General features: G+C 42.2%; 1 protein-coding gene across 3 annotated transcripts in view; it reads right to left on the bottom strand.

Annotated features, from left to right (window-relative positions):
- Positions 1-20,084, bottom strand: part of COL12A1 (collagen type XII alpha 1 chain) — a 413,394-nt gene that overhangs the window by 88,992 nt on the left and 304,318 nt on the right. For all 3 annotated transcript variants that reach the window (XM_033936132.1, XM_033936135.1, XM_033936133.1), the window contains 5 exons: positions 17,457-17,621; positions 15,009-15,047; positions 14,776-14,914; positions 10,032-10,174; positions 7,477-7,586 (listed from right to left, as the gene is read on the bottom strand). In XM_033936132.1, coding sequence (XP_033792023.1) covers positions 7,477-7,586; positions 10,032-10,174; positions 14,776-14,914; positions 15,009-15,047; positions 17,457-17,621 — 596 coding nt within the window. The remainder of the gene's footprint in view (positions 1-7,476; positions 7,587-10,031; positions 10,175-14,775; positions 14,915-15,008; positions 15,048-17,456; positions 17,622-20,084) is intronic.

The following is a 20,084-nucleotide window of genomic DNA, read 5'->3' as shown; positions in this document are numbered from 1 at the left end:
ATGGCATGGGGACAAATTTTTCCCCGCCCCTGCGGGAACTCATTTTCCCGTCCCGTCCCAGCGAGTTCTTTTCCTGTCCCTGCCCTAATCCTGCAAGCTCTGTCCTCATCTGATCATGCCTCAAACACTTTAAAATCTTAAGTGTTCAAGGCTTGTGTGGTTAAGACAGAGCTTGCAGGAAGGGGGCAGGGACAGCAACAAAACTCATGGGGATGAGGAAATTGAGTTCCTGCAGGAACGCTAGGAAGTTCTTTTTCACCCAGAGGGTGGTGGACACATGGAATGTGCTTCCAGAGGCTGTGGTTGACAGGAGCACTGTACAGGGCTTCAAGGAAGGTTTGGATAGGTTCCTAGAGGACAAAGGGATTGAGGGGTATAGATGAGTGTAGAGATGGGTTATAGGGATAGGAGTAGAGGTTAGTTACAGGAATAGGAATAGAGATAGGTTATAGAGCTAGTCAGGGACCACTGCTCAGGCAAAAGGGCCTGATGGGCCGCCGCGGGAGCGGACCGCTGGGCGAGATGGACCTCTGGTCTGCCTCAGCGGAGGCAACTTCTTATGTTCTTATGACAGGGAAAAATTTGTCCCTGTGTCATTCTACACAACAGTTAAAAACTAGACTATTCATCAAAAACACCCAATCAGCTGAAAGAGAACCAGGATCACTACTGTTAAATGACAATCGCCAAGTACTCTTGCTTTGTGTTCTGCTGTTTTCCCAGATTTTCTGAATCATCTATCATGTCATCTTAATCCATGAAACTATACTCAGTGGTAAAAAACAAGATAATGAATAGTCAGAAAACAAAATTATGAGATGAGTTCAGTTTAGCATTCCTGATCACTGTGTATTTTCTTGCAATTTAAAGACATACAGTATTGAAATATCTTTGCAAAGAAATCTATTTCTGCAGCCAACAAAGCAAATGAGCATAACTCTTATTTCCCTCGGTAGTCTTTAAAAAATCAGTAGAATTGAATTATTGTTTGTTTTCATTCGTTTCTGACAGTGAAAGAACAGCAATCAACCTAAACAGCTGTTATTTATCAGACCCCTACAAGTTTGAAAAACTATTCATGGACTTTGCAATTTTTTTCCTGTTTCTTCTCATTCATTGGTTTTAGAATTGCATATCAATTGATCACAATTAAAATTTTTAATCACATAAAGTGCCCCCCCCCCCTCTTATTTCCTTCTATAATCATACAGTAGCAAATATAGACAGCGGAAGTAAATTCTCAGAACTGACATGTTTTAATTACTAAAATGAAAAAAAATCATTTTTCTTACTTTTGTTGCTCGGTGATTTTAATTTTTCTAATCATTTTGTTTTGTCTTTAAAGTCACCAGACAACAAAGGTAAGAAAAATGATTTATTTTCATTTTAGTAATTAAAACATGTCAGTTCTGAAAATTTACTTCCGCTGTCTATATTTGCCACTGTATGACTATAGAAGGAAATATGAGGGGAGGCACTTTATGTGATTAAAATTTTTAATTGCGATTAATCGATGTGCAGCCCTAATCGGTATACGGTTTTATTTCAAGATCCTCAAACTACCACCTGATGTCACATACCAAGACAGTGGGCATTATTTATAAATGCAATCTATAAATCACTAGTTCCTTTAATAGCTCTATAATTTGAATTCATTTTACCAATTTCTTTCTCTGATTCATTTGGTTACAATCATCTGAGCTGGTTAATCAGAATGAATTGGCTAAATTCTATTTGCATGGTTAAAAAAAAATCAGATTAGCAAGTTTATAAGCATTATAACTGAAGCCTTTTAAATATCCAAACATATGGATCAAACAAACCTACATTAACAAATTCATTCCTAATGCCAACAAAAGCATTTCTTTTATAATTTATTTACAGTAATATTGCATTTCTGTATGGGAAAATCCACTAATGGCTCAAGAGTCCTACAGAATAATCACATAAAGAAAAGCCAAAAGGCCATATGCGAAAGATGAAACAAAGACCACCCTGAATTTAAACCTTATACAGCTGTAATCCTAAGTGCTTGCATGAACTTTTTAAAATATCTTCATTTTCAACAGCACTGAATATAATGACAAAGATCCTTGCAGGAAACAACACAGAAAAAATGCAACAGAAAGTGACAATTGGATGCGTTTCTGTTTGAGAATGTAAAGGGGAAGGGACTTGATAGAAACATAAAAACATGATGGCAGATAAAGGCCAAATGGCCCATCCAGTCTGCTCATCCACAGTAACCCTTATCTCTTCCTCTCTCTAAGAGATCCCACGTGCCTATCCCAGGCTTTCTTGACAGACTTTGTCTCCACCACTTCTACCGGGAGACTGTTCCACGCATCTACCACCCTTTCTGTAAAAAAGTATTTCCTTAGATTACTCCTGTGTCTATCACCTCTTAACTCCATCCTACGCCCTCTCATTCCAGAACTTCCTTTCAAATAAAAGCGACTCGACTCATGCGCATTTATGCCACATAGATATTTAAACGTCTCTATCATATCGCCCCTCTCCCGCCTTTCCTCCAAAGTATACAGATTGAGATCTTTAAGTCTGTTCCCATACGCCTTATGCCAAAGACCACAAACCTCTTTTTTCCTACTGGCCATACCTCTTCCAATGCACTGCTTTTTCTGTGTGGTTACAATAGAGAGTTAGCAGACACATTTATATGGCAGCCAGTGCTGATCATTTTTTAACAACCCCCTCCTCTATATAAAAAAGTTATTTTTAGTAATAATCCACAACAAGGGTGCACCTAGGAAAAGGTAGCATCTTAAACACTGCAGTGAGCACTAGAACACCAACACACGCATTGTAAAACTAAACAAGCCAGATCCTGCAGTCAATTGATGCTAACAGAAAGCCATGTCCTTTTCATACACACAGACAGATACACCCTCGTCCAATATGGAATAATCACAAACTAAAAATAGAAATATGTAGACAAAAGTTAAACTGAACCAAGAAATCAGACTGCATACAATGCAACACCACAGAAACAGTGACACATGCTCTAATACTGTGCAAAATATAAAGACAGTAGATGTAACTTTGAAAAAAACTGCTACATAACAATCACCACTTTACAAATTAACAAACAGAAATAAAACAAATAACGAGAAATAAGAAAATACCATTTTATTGGACTAATCCATTTTTCAATTAGCTTTCAGAGGCCAAATCTTTCTTCAAGACAGTACATTATACTACTGTTATGTTATCTTGTCCTGACCTGAGGAAAGGGGTTTAGTCGAAACAAAATTGCCTTATTTCCATTTCCTATTTATAAACTTTTATCAATACAGTTACAATATCACTTGATTCTACGTAAAGCAACAAATAAAATTTCTTTCTACCTTTTCTCATTTCTGCTTCAATCATCTTCTCTTCGCTCTCTTCTTTCTATACAGCGTTTGTTCTCTCTCCCTTCCATGCAACATCTGCCCTCTCTCTTTGCCCCTTCCACCCAGCCTCTGCCCTCTCTCTCTACCCCTTCCATCTACTGCCACCCTCTTTCTGCCCCTTCCATACACTGTCCACCCTCTCTGCCCTTTCCATCCAGTGTCTGCTCGCTCTCTCTTCCATATGGCATCTTCCCTCTTTTTATGTCTCTTCAATAAACTGTATATCCTGTGCCCTTTCTCTCCTTTGTACACGATTCATTTCAGCTTCACCCCCTCTCCATTTTTCTGTTTCCTCCCCATCCCCTTTGCTCTGACATCTCTCTTCTCCTTTCCGTCCTTCCTTCCCACTCCACCCCATTGTATGGCATCTCTATCTCCTTCCCTTCCCTCCCCCATGCTCTGGCATCTCTCTCCTCTCTTATCTCTCCCTCTCCCTCCTTGCTCTGGTGCCTTCTCTCCTTCCTTTCCCTCTGGTCTGGCATTTATTCCTTAGTTTCCCTTCCCGTCCACTATGCCCTGGCATCTCTCACCTCTCCTTCCTTATCCCCCTCCCCCTCCATTATCTAGCATCTTCTCTCCTTCCTTTCTCTCCCTCCCTCCTTCCTTCCTTTCCCCTGGTCTGGCATCTCCCTGACATCTCACCCTTCCCCTCCATTGTCTGGTATCTCCTTTCCTTCCCCCCCCATGGTCTTGGCATCTCTCTTTCCTCTCCTCTCCCTTCCCTGGTCTTCCTTCTCCCTCCTTCCCTCTCTCTCCCCAACTGGGTGCAGCAGAAGCATTTCTCTCCCCTCCCCCAAACTGGGTGCAGCAGCAGCAGCATTTCTCCCCCCCCCTCCAATTGGGTACAGCAGCAGCATTTCTCTTCCCCCCGCCCAACTGGGTGCAGCAGCAGCATTTCTCTCCCCCCCCTTCGCAGTGCAGCAGCAGCAGCAGCATTGCAGCATTTCTCTCCCCCTCCTCCCCCCCCCCCCGCAGTGCAGCATTCACAATTTGCTACAGGATAAGGCAGGAGATAGGGAAGCGACGAGGGAAGCTTACAACTTGCTGCTCTTGCTTGCTTTGAGCCTTCCTTGCTGACGGATCCTGCCTTTGCGTAAACAGAAATTAGGCAGAACCAGGCAGCAAGGAAGGCCTGAAGCATGCAAGAGCAGCAAGTTGTAAGCTTCCCTCCCTGTCCTATCTCCCGCCTTAGCCGTAATGAAATAAACCTATGCTCCAGGGCTCTAACAGTAACACTGTGTGTGCTGGCTTCCCTTCTCTTCCCTCCCCCCCTAGGGATGTAAATTCCGGTTTCGGAGGGGAAAAAGGGAAGCCCGCATGCACAGTGATACTGTTAGAACCCTGGAGCATGGGTTCAAGTCGCTTGCTGGCGCTTTAAAAAAAAAAAAGAAGTCAGGCTGAGTTGAGAGTTGAACATTGAACTTTCGGCAGCTCTTCAGGCTGTGCTGAATCAGCCCGAGGAATCCCCAAGCTGGTGAAAGGGTTTTAAAAAGATGTTTGAGCAGTGGCAGCAGCAGCAGGATTCGCAACTGAGATGACAGCTGGGCGGTCATCTAAATTAGCAGGGTGGAGCGCCCAGCTAAAAAGCTCTAGGGAGAACACTGATGTATTATGTTCATACTAAATCCTATTTATTTAAGAACCTAAGATTAGCTTTACTGGGTCAGACCAATGGTCCATCAAGCCCGGTAGCCCATTCTCATGGTGGCCAATCCAGGTCCCTAGTTCCTTGCCAAACCCAAGCAGTAGCAATATTCCATGCTACTGATCCAGGGCAAGCAGTGGCTTCCCCCATGTCTTTCTCAATAACAGACTATAGACGTTTCCTCCAGGAACTTGTCCAAACCTTTCTTAAAACCAGCTACGTTATCCACTCTTACCACAACCTCTGGTAACTCGTTCCAGAGCATAACTATTCTCTGAATGAAAAAATAATTCCTCCTAGTATTTATTATCTGTATTATGCTCTATGTTCATGTTAGATTTACACACATACTGATAATTCTAGTTATCTGTGCTCTTTGTTTATCATATCCTTGGCAATTCTGGGACTCCTATCATGTTCCTAGTGGGGACTAGCCAGCTACCTCCTCTATGTTGCAATAATGTAATCCTCTGCAGTATGAAACGGATATTGTAATTGAAATTAGTGGCATAGTTTGCAACCTGTAGTAAAAACAGTATACTTTAGCACAGCTTAATTTTCCACAGGAGTCACTAATATGCAATGTAGCAATCCTGTACTACAGATTGGTAGTTCTCATGGTAAATGAATAACACAAATTATGATCAGTCCTAGTCTAAGCTAAGTTTTTCTACTGTCCAGGAGCACCCTAAAGAAACAGGAGTTTAAAACATACTGCATCAACCACCCCGTTCCTCAATCAAGAACCTCACCCCCATACGAAGACCTCATCCCAGGACCCTGGGAACCTGACTAGACTTTCTTCTGCCAAAGACCTCCTGGGATCCAAGGGACACACCCCTCTAACCCAGAGATTACCCTGGACTTGTAAATAGATCTCCTACCTTAAGATACACCCCCCCTCCCGGACCTAATGGGGGTTTCCGAGGTGTCTGTCAGCTGGAGCAGGAGCAATCCCCAGGTCAAGGCAGATTGCTTTCTGCATAACTCATGTGTGACCAATTTCAATAAAATTTGGGATATATCATTCAGAATAAATTTGCAATAAGCCTACACTCATACTGGCCAGTCATTTCTGCTCCATTATGTTCCAGGTTCAAAATCGTACTTATAAACTTTCTATTAAATCTATCCCAATTCAAATGGAGACAAAAATAAAACTCTTAGGAGTGACCATTGATAAAGACCTATCATTTCATGACCATATTAGTTCGGTAGTCAAAACGTGTTTCTTTAAACTACGCATAATTCGTTCACTGACTTCAATTCTAGAAACCGAATCTATCAAAATTCTTGTTCATTCTCTAATTATTTCTCACCTAAATTACTGTAATTCCCTACTCAATGGCCTCCCACAAAAAGAAATTCGCCGCCTCCAACTTATACAAAACACCGCAATAAAACTCATCTATAACCTAGGTAAATATGATCATGTTACGCCAGCACTAAAAGAAGCTCACTGGCTACCCGTGACACATCGAATCACCTACAAAATCATTCTTTTGTCATTCAAAATAAAATCTTCTCACCTGCCGCTATATCTTTACAAACTTCTCATTCCTCAGTGCTCTACTCGAACTTTGAGATCTTCAAATCAAAATCTCTTATTGATTCCTTCTATAAAAGAGTTTTATTACACACGCAAAATAAATTTTGCGGTAACTGCCCCGACATTGTGGAACTCCCTTCCACAACCACTTCGAGACGAACAACACCTTGACAAATTTAAGAAAAACTTAAAAGCTTTTTTATTTCGTGAGGCATTCTCTTCTATTTAATTTCTCACTTCTTAATTTCTCTTCTATCTAATTTCTCTCTTTTACAAACATTCCATATATTTTATTCCCATCCAACATGTTTTTTTCCCAACCCCTCTTTCTCCTTTTTCTACCTACAATGTAACTGTACCCATCCATTCCCTCTCTCCTCACTGTCAAGTCCGTCTTGTTAATGTCTTTAATGTTCACTATATATTATTTAAATTACTTAATATTTCTTCAATTGTTCCTACTCCTATCTGTCATTTTTAAATCTAATGTAAACCGTCCAGATATTTGCTTGATGGTCGGTATATTAAAATCTAATAAACTTGAAACTTGATAACAGGGAAAATATATCTATATGTGGGTATTAGGCATGAAGACTTGCCACCATGTCTTAGGAGAAGTGACTTATTCTGCCTAAATACTTATCATCATTGTTTCAACACTGTACATATCTGGTAATGGTATAAAGGTTATAATTATTATGAATACATCATGAAGTAAACTATTGTAGTCAGCTAATTTTTGCATTTTCATGATAGACACAGATTATTATTATTGCTTTTATTAACATATTAGACTTTGTGGTTCATGCATATTTCATTAATCTGGTGAATCTGCACGTGAGCTCATCAAACAGATTAAACAAAAGTACCTTGTGGAAACTTCCATAAAATAGTTTCTTGATTTCTTCACCATCAAATGTTACTGTTTGTGTGTCTCCACTTCTTCCCTTATTAAAGAATGATAATGTTTGTTTGGAACCTACAAAAAAAATAAATAAATAAATTATAGATAACAGCATTTACTAAAGTTTCACCAAAAAAAACATTGTCCAGAGCACTAAAAACACATATACAGTCAAACTTTGGATAGCGAGTAACGTGGCTTATGAGTGTTTTGCAAGATGAGCAAAACATTTTCTTAAATTTTAACTCGATAAACGAGCATTGTCTTGCAGCACGAGCACATATACGTGCTTCACGTCAAATACGCACAATATATGCGCGTCGCATCACTGATCGTGGCTGAATGTAATACACGCACCCGCAGTTCAAGTGCGCACAGCATATGCACGTCTCACACTGAGCGCGGCTGAACATAATAAAAGCATCACGCCCAATTCATCCGCAGTGTAGTGACTGTTCGAAATGAGTGAGATCTTGCAACACAAGTACAGTACTGTATTTTCTGTTAAAGTTTTGGGGATGTAGAATGAACCGTCCGAGTTTCCATTATTTCCTATGGGGAAATTCGCTTTGATATACAAGCGCTTTGGATTACGAGCATGCTTCTGGAACTAATTATGCTCGCAAACCAAGGTACCACTTGTACAGTACTCCCCTGATATTCGCGGGGGTTCTGTTCCAGGAACCCCCACGAATGTTGAAAAGCCGCGAATACGGCTTTTAGTGGGGGAGGCAGGAGAGGGCAGCCAGAGCGCCGGCGAGTGAAGGAAATCACTCGCGGTATGCTCCGACTGCTTCTTCCTGTACTAAAGTCGGGCCTCATTAATCAGGAGCTGCGTGTCAAAGCAGCTCCAGATTGGTGAGGCCTGGCTTTAGTGCAGGAAGAGGCGGACGGAGCATACCGCGAGTGATTTCCTTCACTCGCCGGTACTCTGGCTGCCCTCTCCTACCTCTCTGATTGCCCTCTACTGACCGGTCATTCGCGGTCGGAAAATGCCACAAATGACCGGGACTGCGAATCGCCGACGTGGGGGAGCACTGTACTATAAAATCTTTTTTTTACTTTTGTGTCATTTTTGTAAAGCAAACCTCCTAAGCTAGGGTCTACACAACTGACCACCCACTGACCAGCATAGATACTAACTGGTCAATATTCAGCCAGCAGTGGTCAGATTTTCTTTAAATGCTGACCACACCATTAACGTAGACCAGATATTCATAAAAAGACATTCACAGACCTTCCCACTCCATAACAAAACATTAAAATATGGCAAAACAGGGATGCAGCTTTATTAACCTAAAATCTCATTATACTGTAATTCACAACATAATGAATAAATAACCAGAACTATCAAAACTTTCTTGCTTCTTCTAGCTAAATAAATACTGATTACAATGCATACCAGTTGCATTATCATTTATTCCATTTTCTATGCTGTTCTCCCAGGGGATTTATTCAGGTACTCAAGCATTTTTCCATGTGTGTCCTGGTGGGCTCACAATCTTTCTAATGTACATGGGGCAATGGGGGGGATTGAGTGATTTGCCCAGGGTCGCAAGGAGCAGAGTGGGTTTGAACTCACAACCTCACAGTGCTGAGGCTGTAGCTTTAACCGCTGCACCACACTCTTCCCCGCCAGCGAGCTGCTGTAAATTCATCAGGCTCATTCAGTTGCCCAGCTAGACGGTGGCATCCAAGCCAAGATGAGTGGAGTCATTATGATACACAAGCTACTTGAACTCCTATGGTGATGCCAAGTTGTTCATATTAAAGGCCCCACTGAAACCCAAATGAACATCCCAAAAACTCCCCAGCGGTTTTGCTAGAGAACCCTATATCCTCCACAGCCCAATAAGTACATGAGCTATTGAAGTTTGGATTTAGCTCATGCGCTTTTCATAATTAGCCCTAGGCAACTTACATTGACGTATAGGAGATATTTTAGGCTGTTGTTCTACTCGTGTCACATTAAACATATAAGGGCCCGATATTCAGTTCATGGTGGTATACAGCTTCGGAGCCACTCACAAATTTGGGCTGAACTGACACCAGATATTCCATTCTGGAGCATATGTGGCTCCTGGCATTGATAATCCAGGTATCAACAGTTACCTGGAAGATAATCAGGCACTGACCAATATTCAGACCGTTGCCCGGCTAATTTTATGCAGTTGTTTAGCCAGTTAGTAGACAGAAAATCATTGCTAAACGGCTAAGTAGGCTCTCTGCCCATGCTCTACCCCTGTTCCTCCTCTAACCTAACCAGTTAGGAGATGGCCGGTTAGCAGCCTCCCCTGCTCAATCTGTTTTGAATATTGGGAGGATAAGAAATTTTTGAATCTGGACCTCACTTGTGTCTTATTGATTTTTATTTTAAAATGTTAATAATTCCTTAAACACAAACTCGGTACAAAAATATTATCTGAACTGTAACACACACACATTAACAGAGTCCTTGTTTGCAAAAACTAAAACCAGTAAAGGAGCTTAAAAATGACCATTAATTAAAATTCTCCTTACCATCAACACTCACTCCAACTTCTGGTTTGTAACTTTTATCCGTTATCTGCCAGATAGCAAATGGATCTGAAGGAGTTTCCGGAAGAAGCCGGAACAGCAAAATGATAGTATAAGAATTTGGTAATCCATCTGGGTGCAGCTCCCTGTTGATAGTAAATGAATTCACGATAACATGTAAATATATAGATAAGAAATCATTGTGTTAAATAGTGAAGAATAGTATTTTTGAAGTCAGTTTTCAGCTTGTCACCAATAGTATAGTTTAAATAGAGAAGGTATCTATTTAAAGCTATGTGCATAGTCAGTCAATCTCTATAGTCAAGTGAAATGGCTGCAAATGCAGCAAATTAACTTATTCATTTATAGCAAACTAGGCAAACTACAGCCCAGCCCACCACAGTATTTTTTTCAACCTGCTCCAAATTGCCAATTTATTATTATTTTTGACCTGCTGACACCTGTCCTGAAATCACTCTGCTGTTATCCTCATTCAGAGACCAGAATGTTTACGTTTAATGAAGCACTGAAATGAGTGGGTCATTAAAGGTAAGCATTGTTCTGCCCCAGCAGCTTCATACTAGTTTATGACATAACTCTAAGATGTGTTTAATGTTATTCTCACTCCATGCTGCAGTCATTTCCTGCTATGATGTGTGAGCAAAGCAGTGTGTGTAATGTAGTCTTGAGCATGCTGCAGCCACTCTTGCATATAATGGAAGTGACAGGTATGCAAACCTCTCTCATGCATATTCATTAGGGATATCATGAAAACCCGACTGGCTGGGGGTCTCCCAGAACAGGGTTTGGGAACTACTGTTCTAAATCAATGTCATTGGTAGGATTTCAAAGCGTAACCTAGTCTACCAGCAGAGTTAAGGCCAGAGATGTCCAGTTTCACTCAGTAGGCGTGCGTCACATCCATTTGAAAGCTTTCTCACTCTTACACTCTGAGCCCTCTTTCTCGCTCATCAGAACTTTAGTCCCAGTGCACTGATCTTGGTCACTGCTTTCGTGAGAGGGAAGCCTTAGAGACGTAAACCAAGTGGTCCAGCCAGTAAGAAGAATCTGTCTTACTCCTTAGAACCTTGCCAGGTACCTTTGCCCTGGTTTGGCCACTGTTGGAAACAGGATACTGGGCTTGATGGACCTTCGGTCTGTCCCAATATGGCTGCTCTTATGCAAGCCAAGTCTAGGACAATCAAGCCATTGTGACATCACTGGTTAGGTTGGCTCTTAGGCATTGGTGGAATGAGGCATTATGACATCACAATCTCAACTCTGGAATGTTGCTACTCTTTGAGTTTCTGCCAGGTACTTGGGACCTGGGTTGGGCACTGTTGGAAAAAGGATACTGGGCTTGATGGACCGTCAGTCTATCCCAGTATGGCAATTCTCATGTTCTTACGAAATCTGAGCACACTTGCCTGCGTACTGCTTCCCCTTGCCCTATCCCTTTTTCTTTTTTTCCAAGTAGAAGTGTTCTGAAACCGATGTAAATTCTTTTAACTACCACATAGAGGGCAATGTTCAGCTCAAAACATTTATTTACCCAAATTGCCCCCTCATTTGTCTGTATTCTTTCAGGGGCTTCAAAGAAAAACTATCATATAATATTGATTTGATTTGTAAAGCAATTCTATATTCATATCATTCTAGATTTATATCGTGGATGTACCATCTGAAAAATCTCACTGTTTGGCAGTGGCATAGCGAGGCGCCCAGGACAGTGTCGCTCCCTTCCTCTCCACGTCCCCCTGCTTTTTCCACACACCCCACTCCTTCCCCACCCCCACCACACTCGCATCCCACCTTCCCCCCATACCTCTGAAACTTCACCGGCACAAGCAGCTTCTCTGGCCTACTGCTCGCTCTGGCATCGGCTTTCCCTCTAACACAGGGGTGTCCAACCTGCGGCCCAAGGGCCGCATGCGGCTCCGTGAAGTATTTTGTGCGGCCCCGGTTGAGGGCGATACAGCGTTTTCCTCTGCTGCCCCCAGTTGTTTACCTTCTTGCCAGCTCCCTCCTCTGTCTTGCTGCAGCATTTGCGCGGCCCCAGAAAAAGTTTTTTCGGCCAGTGCGGCCCAGAGAAGCCAAAAGGTTGGACACTCCTGCTCTAACATCACTTCCCAGCCCCGCAACCAGGAAGTGATTTCAGAGGGGAGCCAGGCCGGTGTGAGCAGCAGGCCACAGAAGCTGCTCGTGCTGGTGAAGATTTAAAGAGCTATGGGGGGGGGGGGGGAGTGAGAGGGTGTGAGCAAGGAATGGGGGCAGGGAGGTGCCGGCAACTGGGATGGTCCACCCATGCGCCCTTACAACGCCACTGCTCTTTGGCCTTCAATCTGACTCCTCGCACTTTGGGCTGGTTCACCCTTAGCATCACTTTTCCCTCCGTATTCGCTGTGATAGGGGATTAACAGAGCTGCACATAGAGAAAAACCACAAATAACTTTTTCATATGTTATTCACTGTTTTCTATTAAAAACCATCATAAATATAGTAAAAAAGCAAATAACATGGTGGGAGACCTGGCCTGTTCCTGAAGGAGAGGCAAAACACGTTTAAGAAAGTGCTGGGAATCATCGATTTCTCTATGCAAGCTGACGTAATTTGGGGATAGGGGCCAGCAAGCTAAAAACCGTGAATAATCGAAACCACGACTGCTGAAACTGCGAATACGGAGGGAGAAGTGTACGTTCTAATCTAATCTAAATTGTTATTTCTAACCCGCTTATTCCCTTTGCAGGTCCAAAGTGGCTTACAACAAAATAATACTTGATCCTAACAACAATCTTATTTTAGATGTACAATTGTTCAAACAAAAATGTTTTTCATCCTCTATGAAACATCATATACAAAGGTAAGTTTTTCAGGGTATATGGCAATGAATTCCAAATCTGAACAAATTGGTAAGAAAAAGAATTAACTAAGTATCTTCTGAGCTTAATTCCTCTGAAACGTGGACCTACCAGATCCATTCGGTGTAATAATGTACGGCTAAAACAGACATGGGCAACTCCGGTTCTCGAGGGCCGGAATCCAATTGGGTTTTCAGGATTTCCCCAATGAATATGCATGGAAAGCAGTGCATGCAAATAGATCTCATGCATATTCATTGGGGAAATCCTGAAAACCTGATTGGATTCCGGCCCTCGAGGACCGGAGTTGCCCATGTCTGGGCTAGAACCTGATCTAGGGGAAACAGATAAAATTAACTGTGTGCAGGAGCTAAGCCATAGGAAACTTTAAAGATTAGACAAGACTTAAAAGTCATCCTAGCCTCAAAATGGCAACCAGTGAAGGTCTTTATAAAGCAGCGACACATGACAAAATTTACTCTGTTTGAAAATAATCCTAGCTCAGGGGTAGGCAACTCCGGTCCTCGAGAGCCGGAGCCAGGACAGGTTTTCAGGATATCTACAATGAATATGCACGAGATGGATTTGTATGCACTGCCTCCTTGAGATGCAAATCTATCTCATGCATATTTATTGTGGATATCCTGAAAACCTGACCTGGCTCTGGCTCTCGAGGACCGGAATTGCCTACTCCTGTCCTAGCTCCTGAATTCTGTAGTAACTGTATTCAGTTCCTCAGTGTAATTGAGATGCCCAGATATAAAACACTGCAGTAAAGCAAATGTGACAAAATACCCCCGATAGGTCTCAATTGCCTTAGCTTAAAGAAGATTTCAATAAATTGTCCACTTGTATTTCAAAAGATAATGTAGAACAGTGATTCCCAACCCTGTCCTGGAGGACTATCAGGCCAGTTGGGTTTTAGGGATAGCCCTAATGAATATGCATGGGGCAGATTTGCATGCCTGTCACCTCCATTACATGCAAATCTCTCTCATGCATATTCATTAGGGCTATCCCAAAAACTCGAATGGCCTGGTGGTCCTCGAGGACAGGGTTGGGAACCACTGGTGTAGAATCCAAAATTATTCCAAGGACTCTCAATTAATTTTCTGTCTTAAGGTGTTCTGTGCAATTAGTGGGTCTTTTACTAAGGCGCGCTAGCCAATTTGGCGCGCTAAATGCTAACACGCTTATTATATTCTATGGATGCGTTAGTGTTTAGCACACGCTAAATCAGCTAGCGCCTTAGTAAAAGACCCCCTTAATCTGAAGTGAACTGGGAAGATAATCTAATTGATCAGAAAATCATAACTCCTTGTTTTTAAGGAATTCAACTTAAGTTTAAATAAAATGTCCCAGTGTTTTACTTTTTCAGTACACAGAGATATTTTGGATTGAGTTGTATTCAGGGCAGGATTAACCAATGGGCCAAGTAGGCACCTGCCTAGGGCCCGAAATGGTCCAGAGGGCCCGATGAAGGAAGGCATCAACATTGTTTTTTACAAACAGCGATGGGCCCCTCCAGCGTCGATCGGCAACGCGAGCCCCCCGATCGGCAATGCGGGCCCTACCCCGATCGGCAACCCCCCCCCCCCATGGACGGAAAGTAAGACAAGTAAGCAACACGGGTAAGAAAGGCAACGGGAACTGTAATTGTGCAAGTGGTGCTGCTTGCCCAAAGCTTCCCTCTGACGCAGCTTCCTGTTTCCGCCTGGGTGCATGGTGGGGTGGGGCGGGGCAGGGGGCCCAGTGTACTTGTGTGCCTAGGGGCCCTCAATGAATTAATCCTGCCCTGGTTGTATTTAGATCCTCAACTGGCTATTGCTCCCATCTCTACTTTCAAGATGTGTTTCTATAAACATTGAGGCGTCTTTGTCATCACTTACGATGTAGGTTGAGAGAGGAAGGCATCTTTATGAATTTTGTACGACATATAACTGTTAAATGATCCTGGTTCCATGGATACCCCTTGCACGGTGGAAAAGTATTTCTCTGTGAGATTATAAGCTTCCAACATTCTGAAACCTGAAAAGCAGAAGAGAAATTCATTTTAAATATGCAATATGTGAAATAATGTATTAGGATTACAATCTATAAAAACATTGCCATGAATTCTTACCAGGTGAAGTATATCCATCCAAATAAATAAGTGGACAAGCTAAAATAAGAGAGAAGAGCCAAAGGTTAGTTTTCACTTTGAAGACAGGCAAGTTAGACAAGAAAGTATAAATTACTAAGACTAGGGGACACTTGATGAAGTTACAGGGAAGTGCTCTTAAAACCAATAGGAGGAAATTTTTTTTTCACTCAGAGAATAGTTAAGCTCTGTAACACATTGCCAGAGGATGTGGTAAGAGCGGACAGCGTAGTTGGTTTTAGGAAAGGTTTGGACAAGTTCCTGGAGGAAAAGTCCATAGTCTGTTATTGAGAAAGACATGGGGGAAGCCACTGCTTGCACTGTGTCGGTAGCATGGAATATTGCTCCTCCTTGGGTTTTGGCCAGGTGCTAGGGACCTGGATTGGCCACCGTGAGGACGGGCTACTGGGCTTGATGGACCATTGGTCTGACCCAGTAAGTCTATTCTTTTGTTCTTAAAGTCTCCGATCGTCTAACGATCGTTGCCAAACTGATTTAACTGGTTTAACGACCGATTGAATTTGCTGATCCAGTGCAGAAAACAGTTCAACAGGTGGTTTTCCATTCCATAGTTGTAAACATCTTTGTTTCTGACATGCAAATGAGGTCATTAATATTAAAACCAGTCGATGGCTTAACCTTGCATGTCAGAATCGGATCTGTATTACCGGTCCGGAGAACCACCTGTTGATAACTGTGTTACAGATAGGTCTGCATGTTTTTTTTCTTTTTTTTTCTATAGGCACAGATATTGTGCCCATAAAAAAAAATGTTGTGCCAGCTCCCCCCTGATGACCTACCCCCAAAGACACTCCACCAATGACATCCCCCAACGTCTCAGGTACCAATAAATCGGCAGGGGGAATGCCCTCTCCTTCCTGCCTCCGCGAACACCCCCACATACTGATGAACTCCCCACGCAAGGACCCCCAAACTGACCCCTCCCCTCAGCGGGGGTCAGCGGAGGGAGGACAGTTATCGTGTGGGAGCGGATCACTTTTTTTTATAATGGGGCAGACATTGTAACACACGCATAACATCTGTGCCATTAAAAAAAGAGAAAAAACCAACAACAATTGAGTGGCAGGAAGCTGCCTTAGGGCTTCCTCTGCCACTAAGCTGTTCGGGCTCTACGCATGTGTCAAAGTCGCTCTCACAGCGACAGATTGGATGGGATTATGGCAAACCTCCGTGCAAACTTGCTGGACCATCGATCGCTGTTCCAGAATCAGCCCAAAAATTGTCCAACAGCGACTCACACGGTCTTAACGACAGTGTTTTGTGCATCTAGCCCCTAGTCCAGTAAGAGATCAGTTTTCAGATGGGTTTAATGATCACATAAGGACTTATCAGGCTAGATTAAGGTTTCTCAAAACAGTCTTGGGGACACACCCAGCCAGTAAGGTTTTCAGGATACCCACAATGAGCACACATTAGATCTGCATACAATGGAGGCAGAGCATGCAAATTTATGTCATGCATTTTCCTTGTGGATATCTTGAAAACAAGATTACCTTAGTGCAGTGGTCTCAAACTCGCGGCCCGGGGGCCACATGCGGCCGCCAGGTATGTTTATCATAATCACAAAAGTAAAATAAAAGTTTCTTGATCATATGTCTTTAGTTATAAATGACAATATTATTATTAAGACTTAGCCGAAAAGAAAGATTTATAAACTATAAAGAGTTTTTACCTCATGCAAAATTGTCATTTCTTTAATAAGACATTAACTATTTTTTCTGAGGCCTTCCAAGTACCTACAAATCCAAAATGTGGCCCTGCAAAGGGTTTGAGTTTGAGACCACTGCCTTAGTGTGTCTTGAGGGTTGGGTTGAGAACTCCTGGGCTTTAACTTAAGTTGAATGCCTTAAAAACAAGGCCTTGGGGGGAACCTTTCAGTCCCACCACCACCCTGCTTCCCCATGCTCATTAGTTAAAGTTAGCTACCTCAGCTCCACCAGACTGCCAACTTTAACTGGCCAAATCTGAAGAGGGTCAATGGATGTGGTTAGGTCAAAGGAGATGTTAGTCATTTCTGATTATCAATGCTAGCTATCTTGCTGGTTGGCCAAATTTAAGTACTTTAATAGTTGGCCTTAATCAGACTTTCCTCCCATCATAAGAAAGAAAACCTTCCTGATCTTCCTACCAATCTCCTTTAGGCCTGCAAGCATCACGGGAGGCTGAAAATTAACAGTCCAAATACATCAACCAAGGAGTTCAGGATTCAGCTGTGGCCCAAACTCAGACATCTTGGCAACCCTCTTATGCATGCAGCCTGCTCTAAAAACCTCTCTTTTACAGAAACTGAAATGAGCAACCAGCAAAATAAATATTCCAGCTACGTATAACTGTGCTGCAAATTGATTTTATACCACATCTGCCAGAAAAATGTTGTGGGGGAGGGGCGTTATTTGTCCCATCACTTACTTGAAGTAGCCGTTTCACAAACAAAATTTATAAGATTTTCTTCAATCTTTTCAAACGCATCAAAGTCATCAACTATGAAGACGTGGCGTTCACTGGGTTTGCTGCCAATGTTTCTCAGTTCGTTATAATCCACATCAGCCACACCAACCACAAAGACGCTGAAACCTGTAAAGGCAGAATGGAACGTTAATCACATGCCTATAGGTCACCCTCTTTATAAGCCATTGCTAATGTGTCAATCCTACCTTATGATAGTTACCACAACCAGCCAAAGCTGGTTACATAAATTTGGCTTTTCGAGGTGCTTTTGAGGCCAGAAGGATAAGCACAGTTATCCCCTCAAAGCCCCAGGTGATTGGGAAGAGATGTATACGCCAGTAGGGAAATGTTTTGTAATACATTTGTAAACTGGGAAGCGCATACACAGTTTAAAAATCACGCTCCCTTCAAAACCTCTATGTGCTGCAAATAGACCTTTTCCACATGCGCTAACTAGCTTATTGCATATGTAAATGCCATCCAGTTCTTCTAAAAGGACTTCCTCATTGTCCTATATTTGTTATGTTTCCTGCTCTGCATACAGTGGTGGTAAAGTAAGTTATAAACAAATGATTGAAGGAAGTAGCACCCAATAGGAGGTCAACTGACCAAAAAAGAAACCTCAGGACCATAAAAGCACATGATAAGATCATAGCCAGAGCAAGAGAAATGTTAGAAGGCAAAGGGAGAGGTCCAAAAAAAGCAGAAAATAGATGAAACGTTAGCGTGCAGATCGTTAATAAAACCGTGACCAGTTCTGGACACTATTCCTCAAACAAGACATAGACAGGTAAGATGTGGTAGACAGAAAGGCCACTGGAATATTAAAGGGTCTGCAATAAGACCCATATTAATTAAGACTTAGACCTAAAAAAGGTACATTCCAGAGCAGTGTCTCACAAACTATCCGGAGCCACGGCTCGCTAAACAGCGGGCCGTGGCTGGCGGGCACCCGAAAATGCACAGATGTTGATGTGATGACATCACATGCATATGTGATGTCATCACACCGATGTCTATGCATACAAAAAGGCCCTGCAGACAGGACCTGAGCCGACAGTGGGGGGGGGGGGAGGTGCTCAACAGAAGAGGCGGAGAGGAGCTGAGGTGCCGTGGAGGAGGAGAGGCGCCGGCGGACCGTCTACAGGATGTGCCTCTCTCCGCAAGAGGCACATTCTGTAGGCGGTCAACCAGCGACTCAAGCACACCTGCAGTCTCACCATGGCACACAGTTTGTGAACTAGGTGATTTGATAGACATTTAAATGCTTCAAATACTAATCGAAGACTCTTAAATTTAGCGGGCTTACACGCTGGTAGTCAATGAAGCATCAAGATTGGTGTTACGTGATCATTAATAAATGTGCCACAGCATTTTGTGCAATCTGTAATGCCTTAATTAATGAAGATGGCATACCAACCAGCAATGAATTGCAATAGTCTAAATAGAGAAGTATAAAAGCCTGCAATGTTGTACAAAAACCATTAGGTTCCAAAAAAAAAATAAATAAATAAACCTTGAGTTGGTGTCAAAAATCATAGCTTGCCAAACACAATTGCAACTACTCTCCACACGTGGACACAAAGATGTAAACTCAAACTACCTCTTGTGGCAGGAAGAATGGTAATGAAAAATTGGGATAACCAGCACGGAGCAGCAGCTGCAATCCAAAATAGGACTGTGTTGTCTGCCAAAAAAATGTGCTAGACACCCTAAACAGTGCATGGATCCGGCCAGTTCTTATTAAAAAAAAACAAACCAAACACCACACCTCATACTTATCTTAATATACTACAGTATTTCTTGGTAAAGTAATTGAATATGTGTTTTATTGTTCAGCAAATTTAGTCTTCATTAGATACAGGAAATTACTTGGATTAATTCCAGTCAAGCTCTAAATCCGGGCACAGCACCAAACCTAGATAACCTGTGTCAGAACTCAAACAATGAGATGTCTTCATTTTCACTTCATTAGATCTTTCCGTGACCTTTGAAGCTGCCAATTATCCTATTTTACCAGGAATAGGAGCTGAGGGCCTCTCTTTAGAGTGATTTTGTTCATTCTTGGAGTGCAAAGAATAATTTGGGCAGATTGTTATTTCTAGTCTTGTCCATTTGTACAGTAGGTGGGGGTAAAAGAATGATATGGAGACAAATTATTTCCAGTCCTTGCAGGAACTCATTTTCGCGTCCCGTCCCATTCCGGTGAGTTCTTTTCCTGTCCTTGCCCCATTCCTGTAAACTCCATCCTAACATAGAAACATGTTGGCCAGACAAAATGGTGTCCTTAAGAATTATTCATCTAATCCAGGACCCCAAGCTCATAATTTACAGACCCTTTAACCAAAGCTTAGTGTGCTAATGGACATTAGCATGCACTAAGGCCTATATTCCATAACTGGCACCTGATGTTAAAGTGCCAAAATTGCCAAATCTAGCCGATTTAAGCATATAACTTTAATTAATAGGCTTAATTGGCCTATTAAAGCATATAATAGGCTTAATTGGCCTATTAAAGCATATAACTTTAATTAATAGGCTTAATTGGCAAAAGCTTAATTGGTTCAATAACTGGCTTAAATTAAAATT

This window comes from Geotrypetes seraphini, chromosome 3, assembly GCF_902459505.1.
Source record: "Geotrypetes seraphini chromosome 3, aGeoSer1.1, whole genome shotgun sequence".
In the NCBI taxonomy this organism is placed as follows: Eukaryota; Metazoa; Chordata; class Amphibia; order Gymnophiona; family Dermophiidae; genus Geotrypetes; species Geotrypetes seraphini.
The sequence above is the reverse complement of the archived record's forward strand: the minus strand, read 5'-3'. Positions and strand labels throughout refer to the sequence as shown.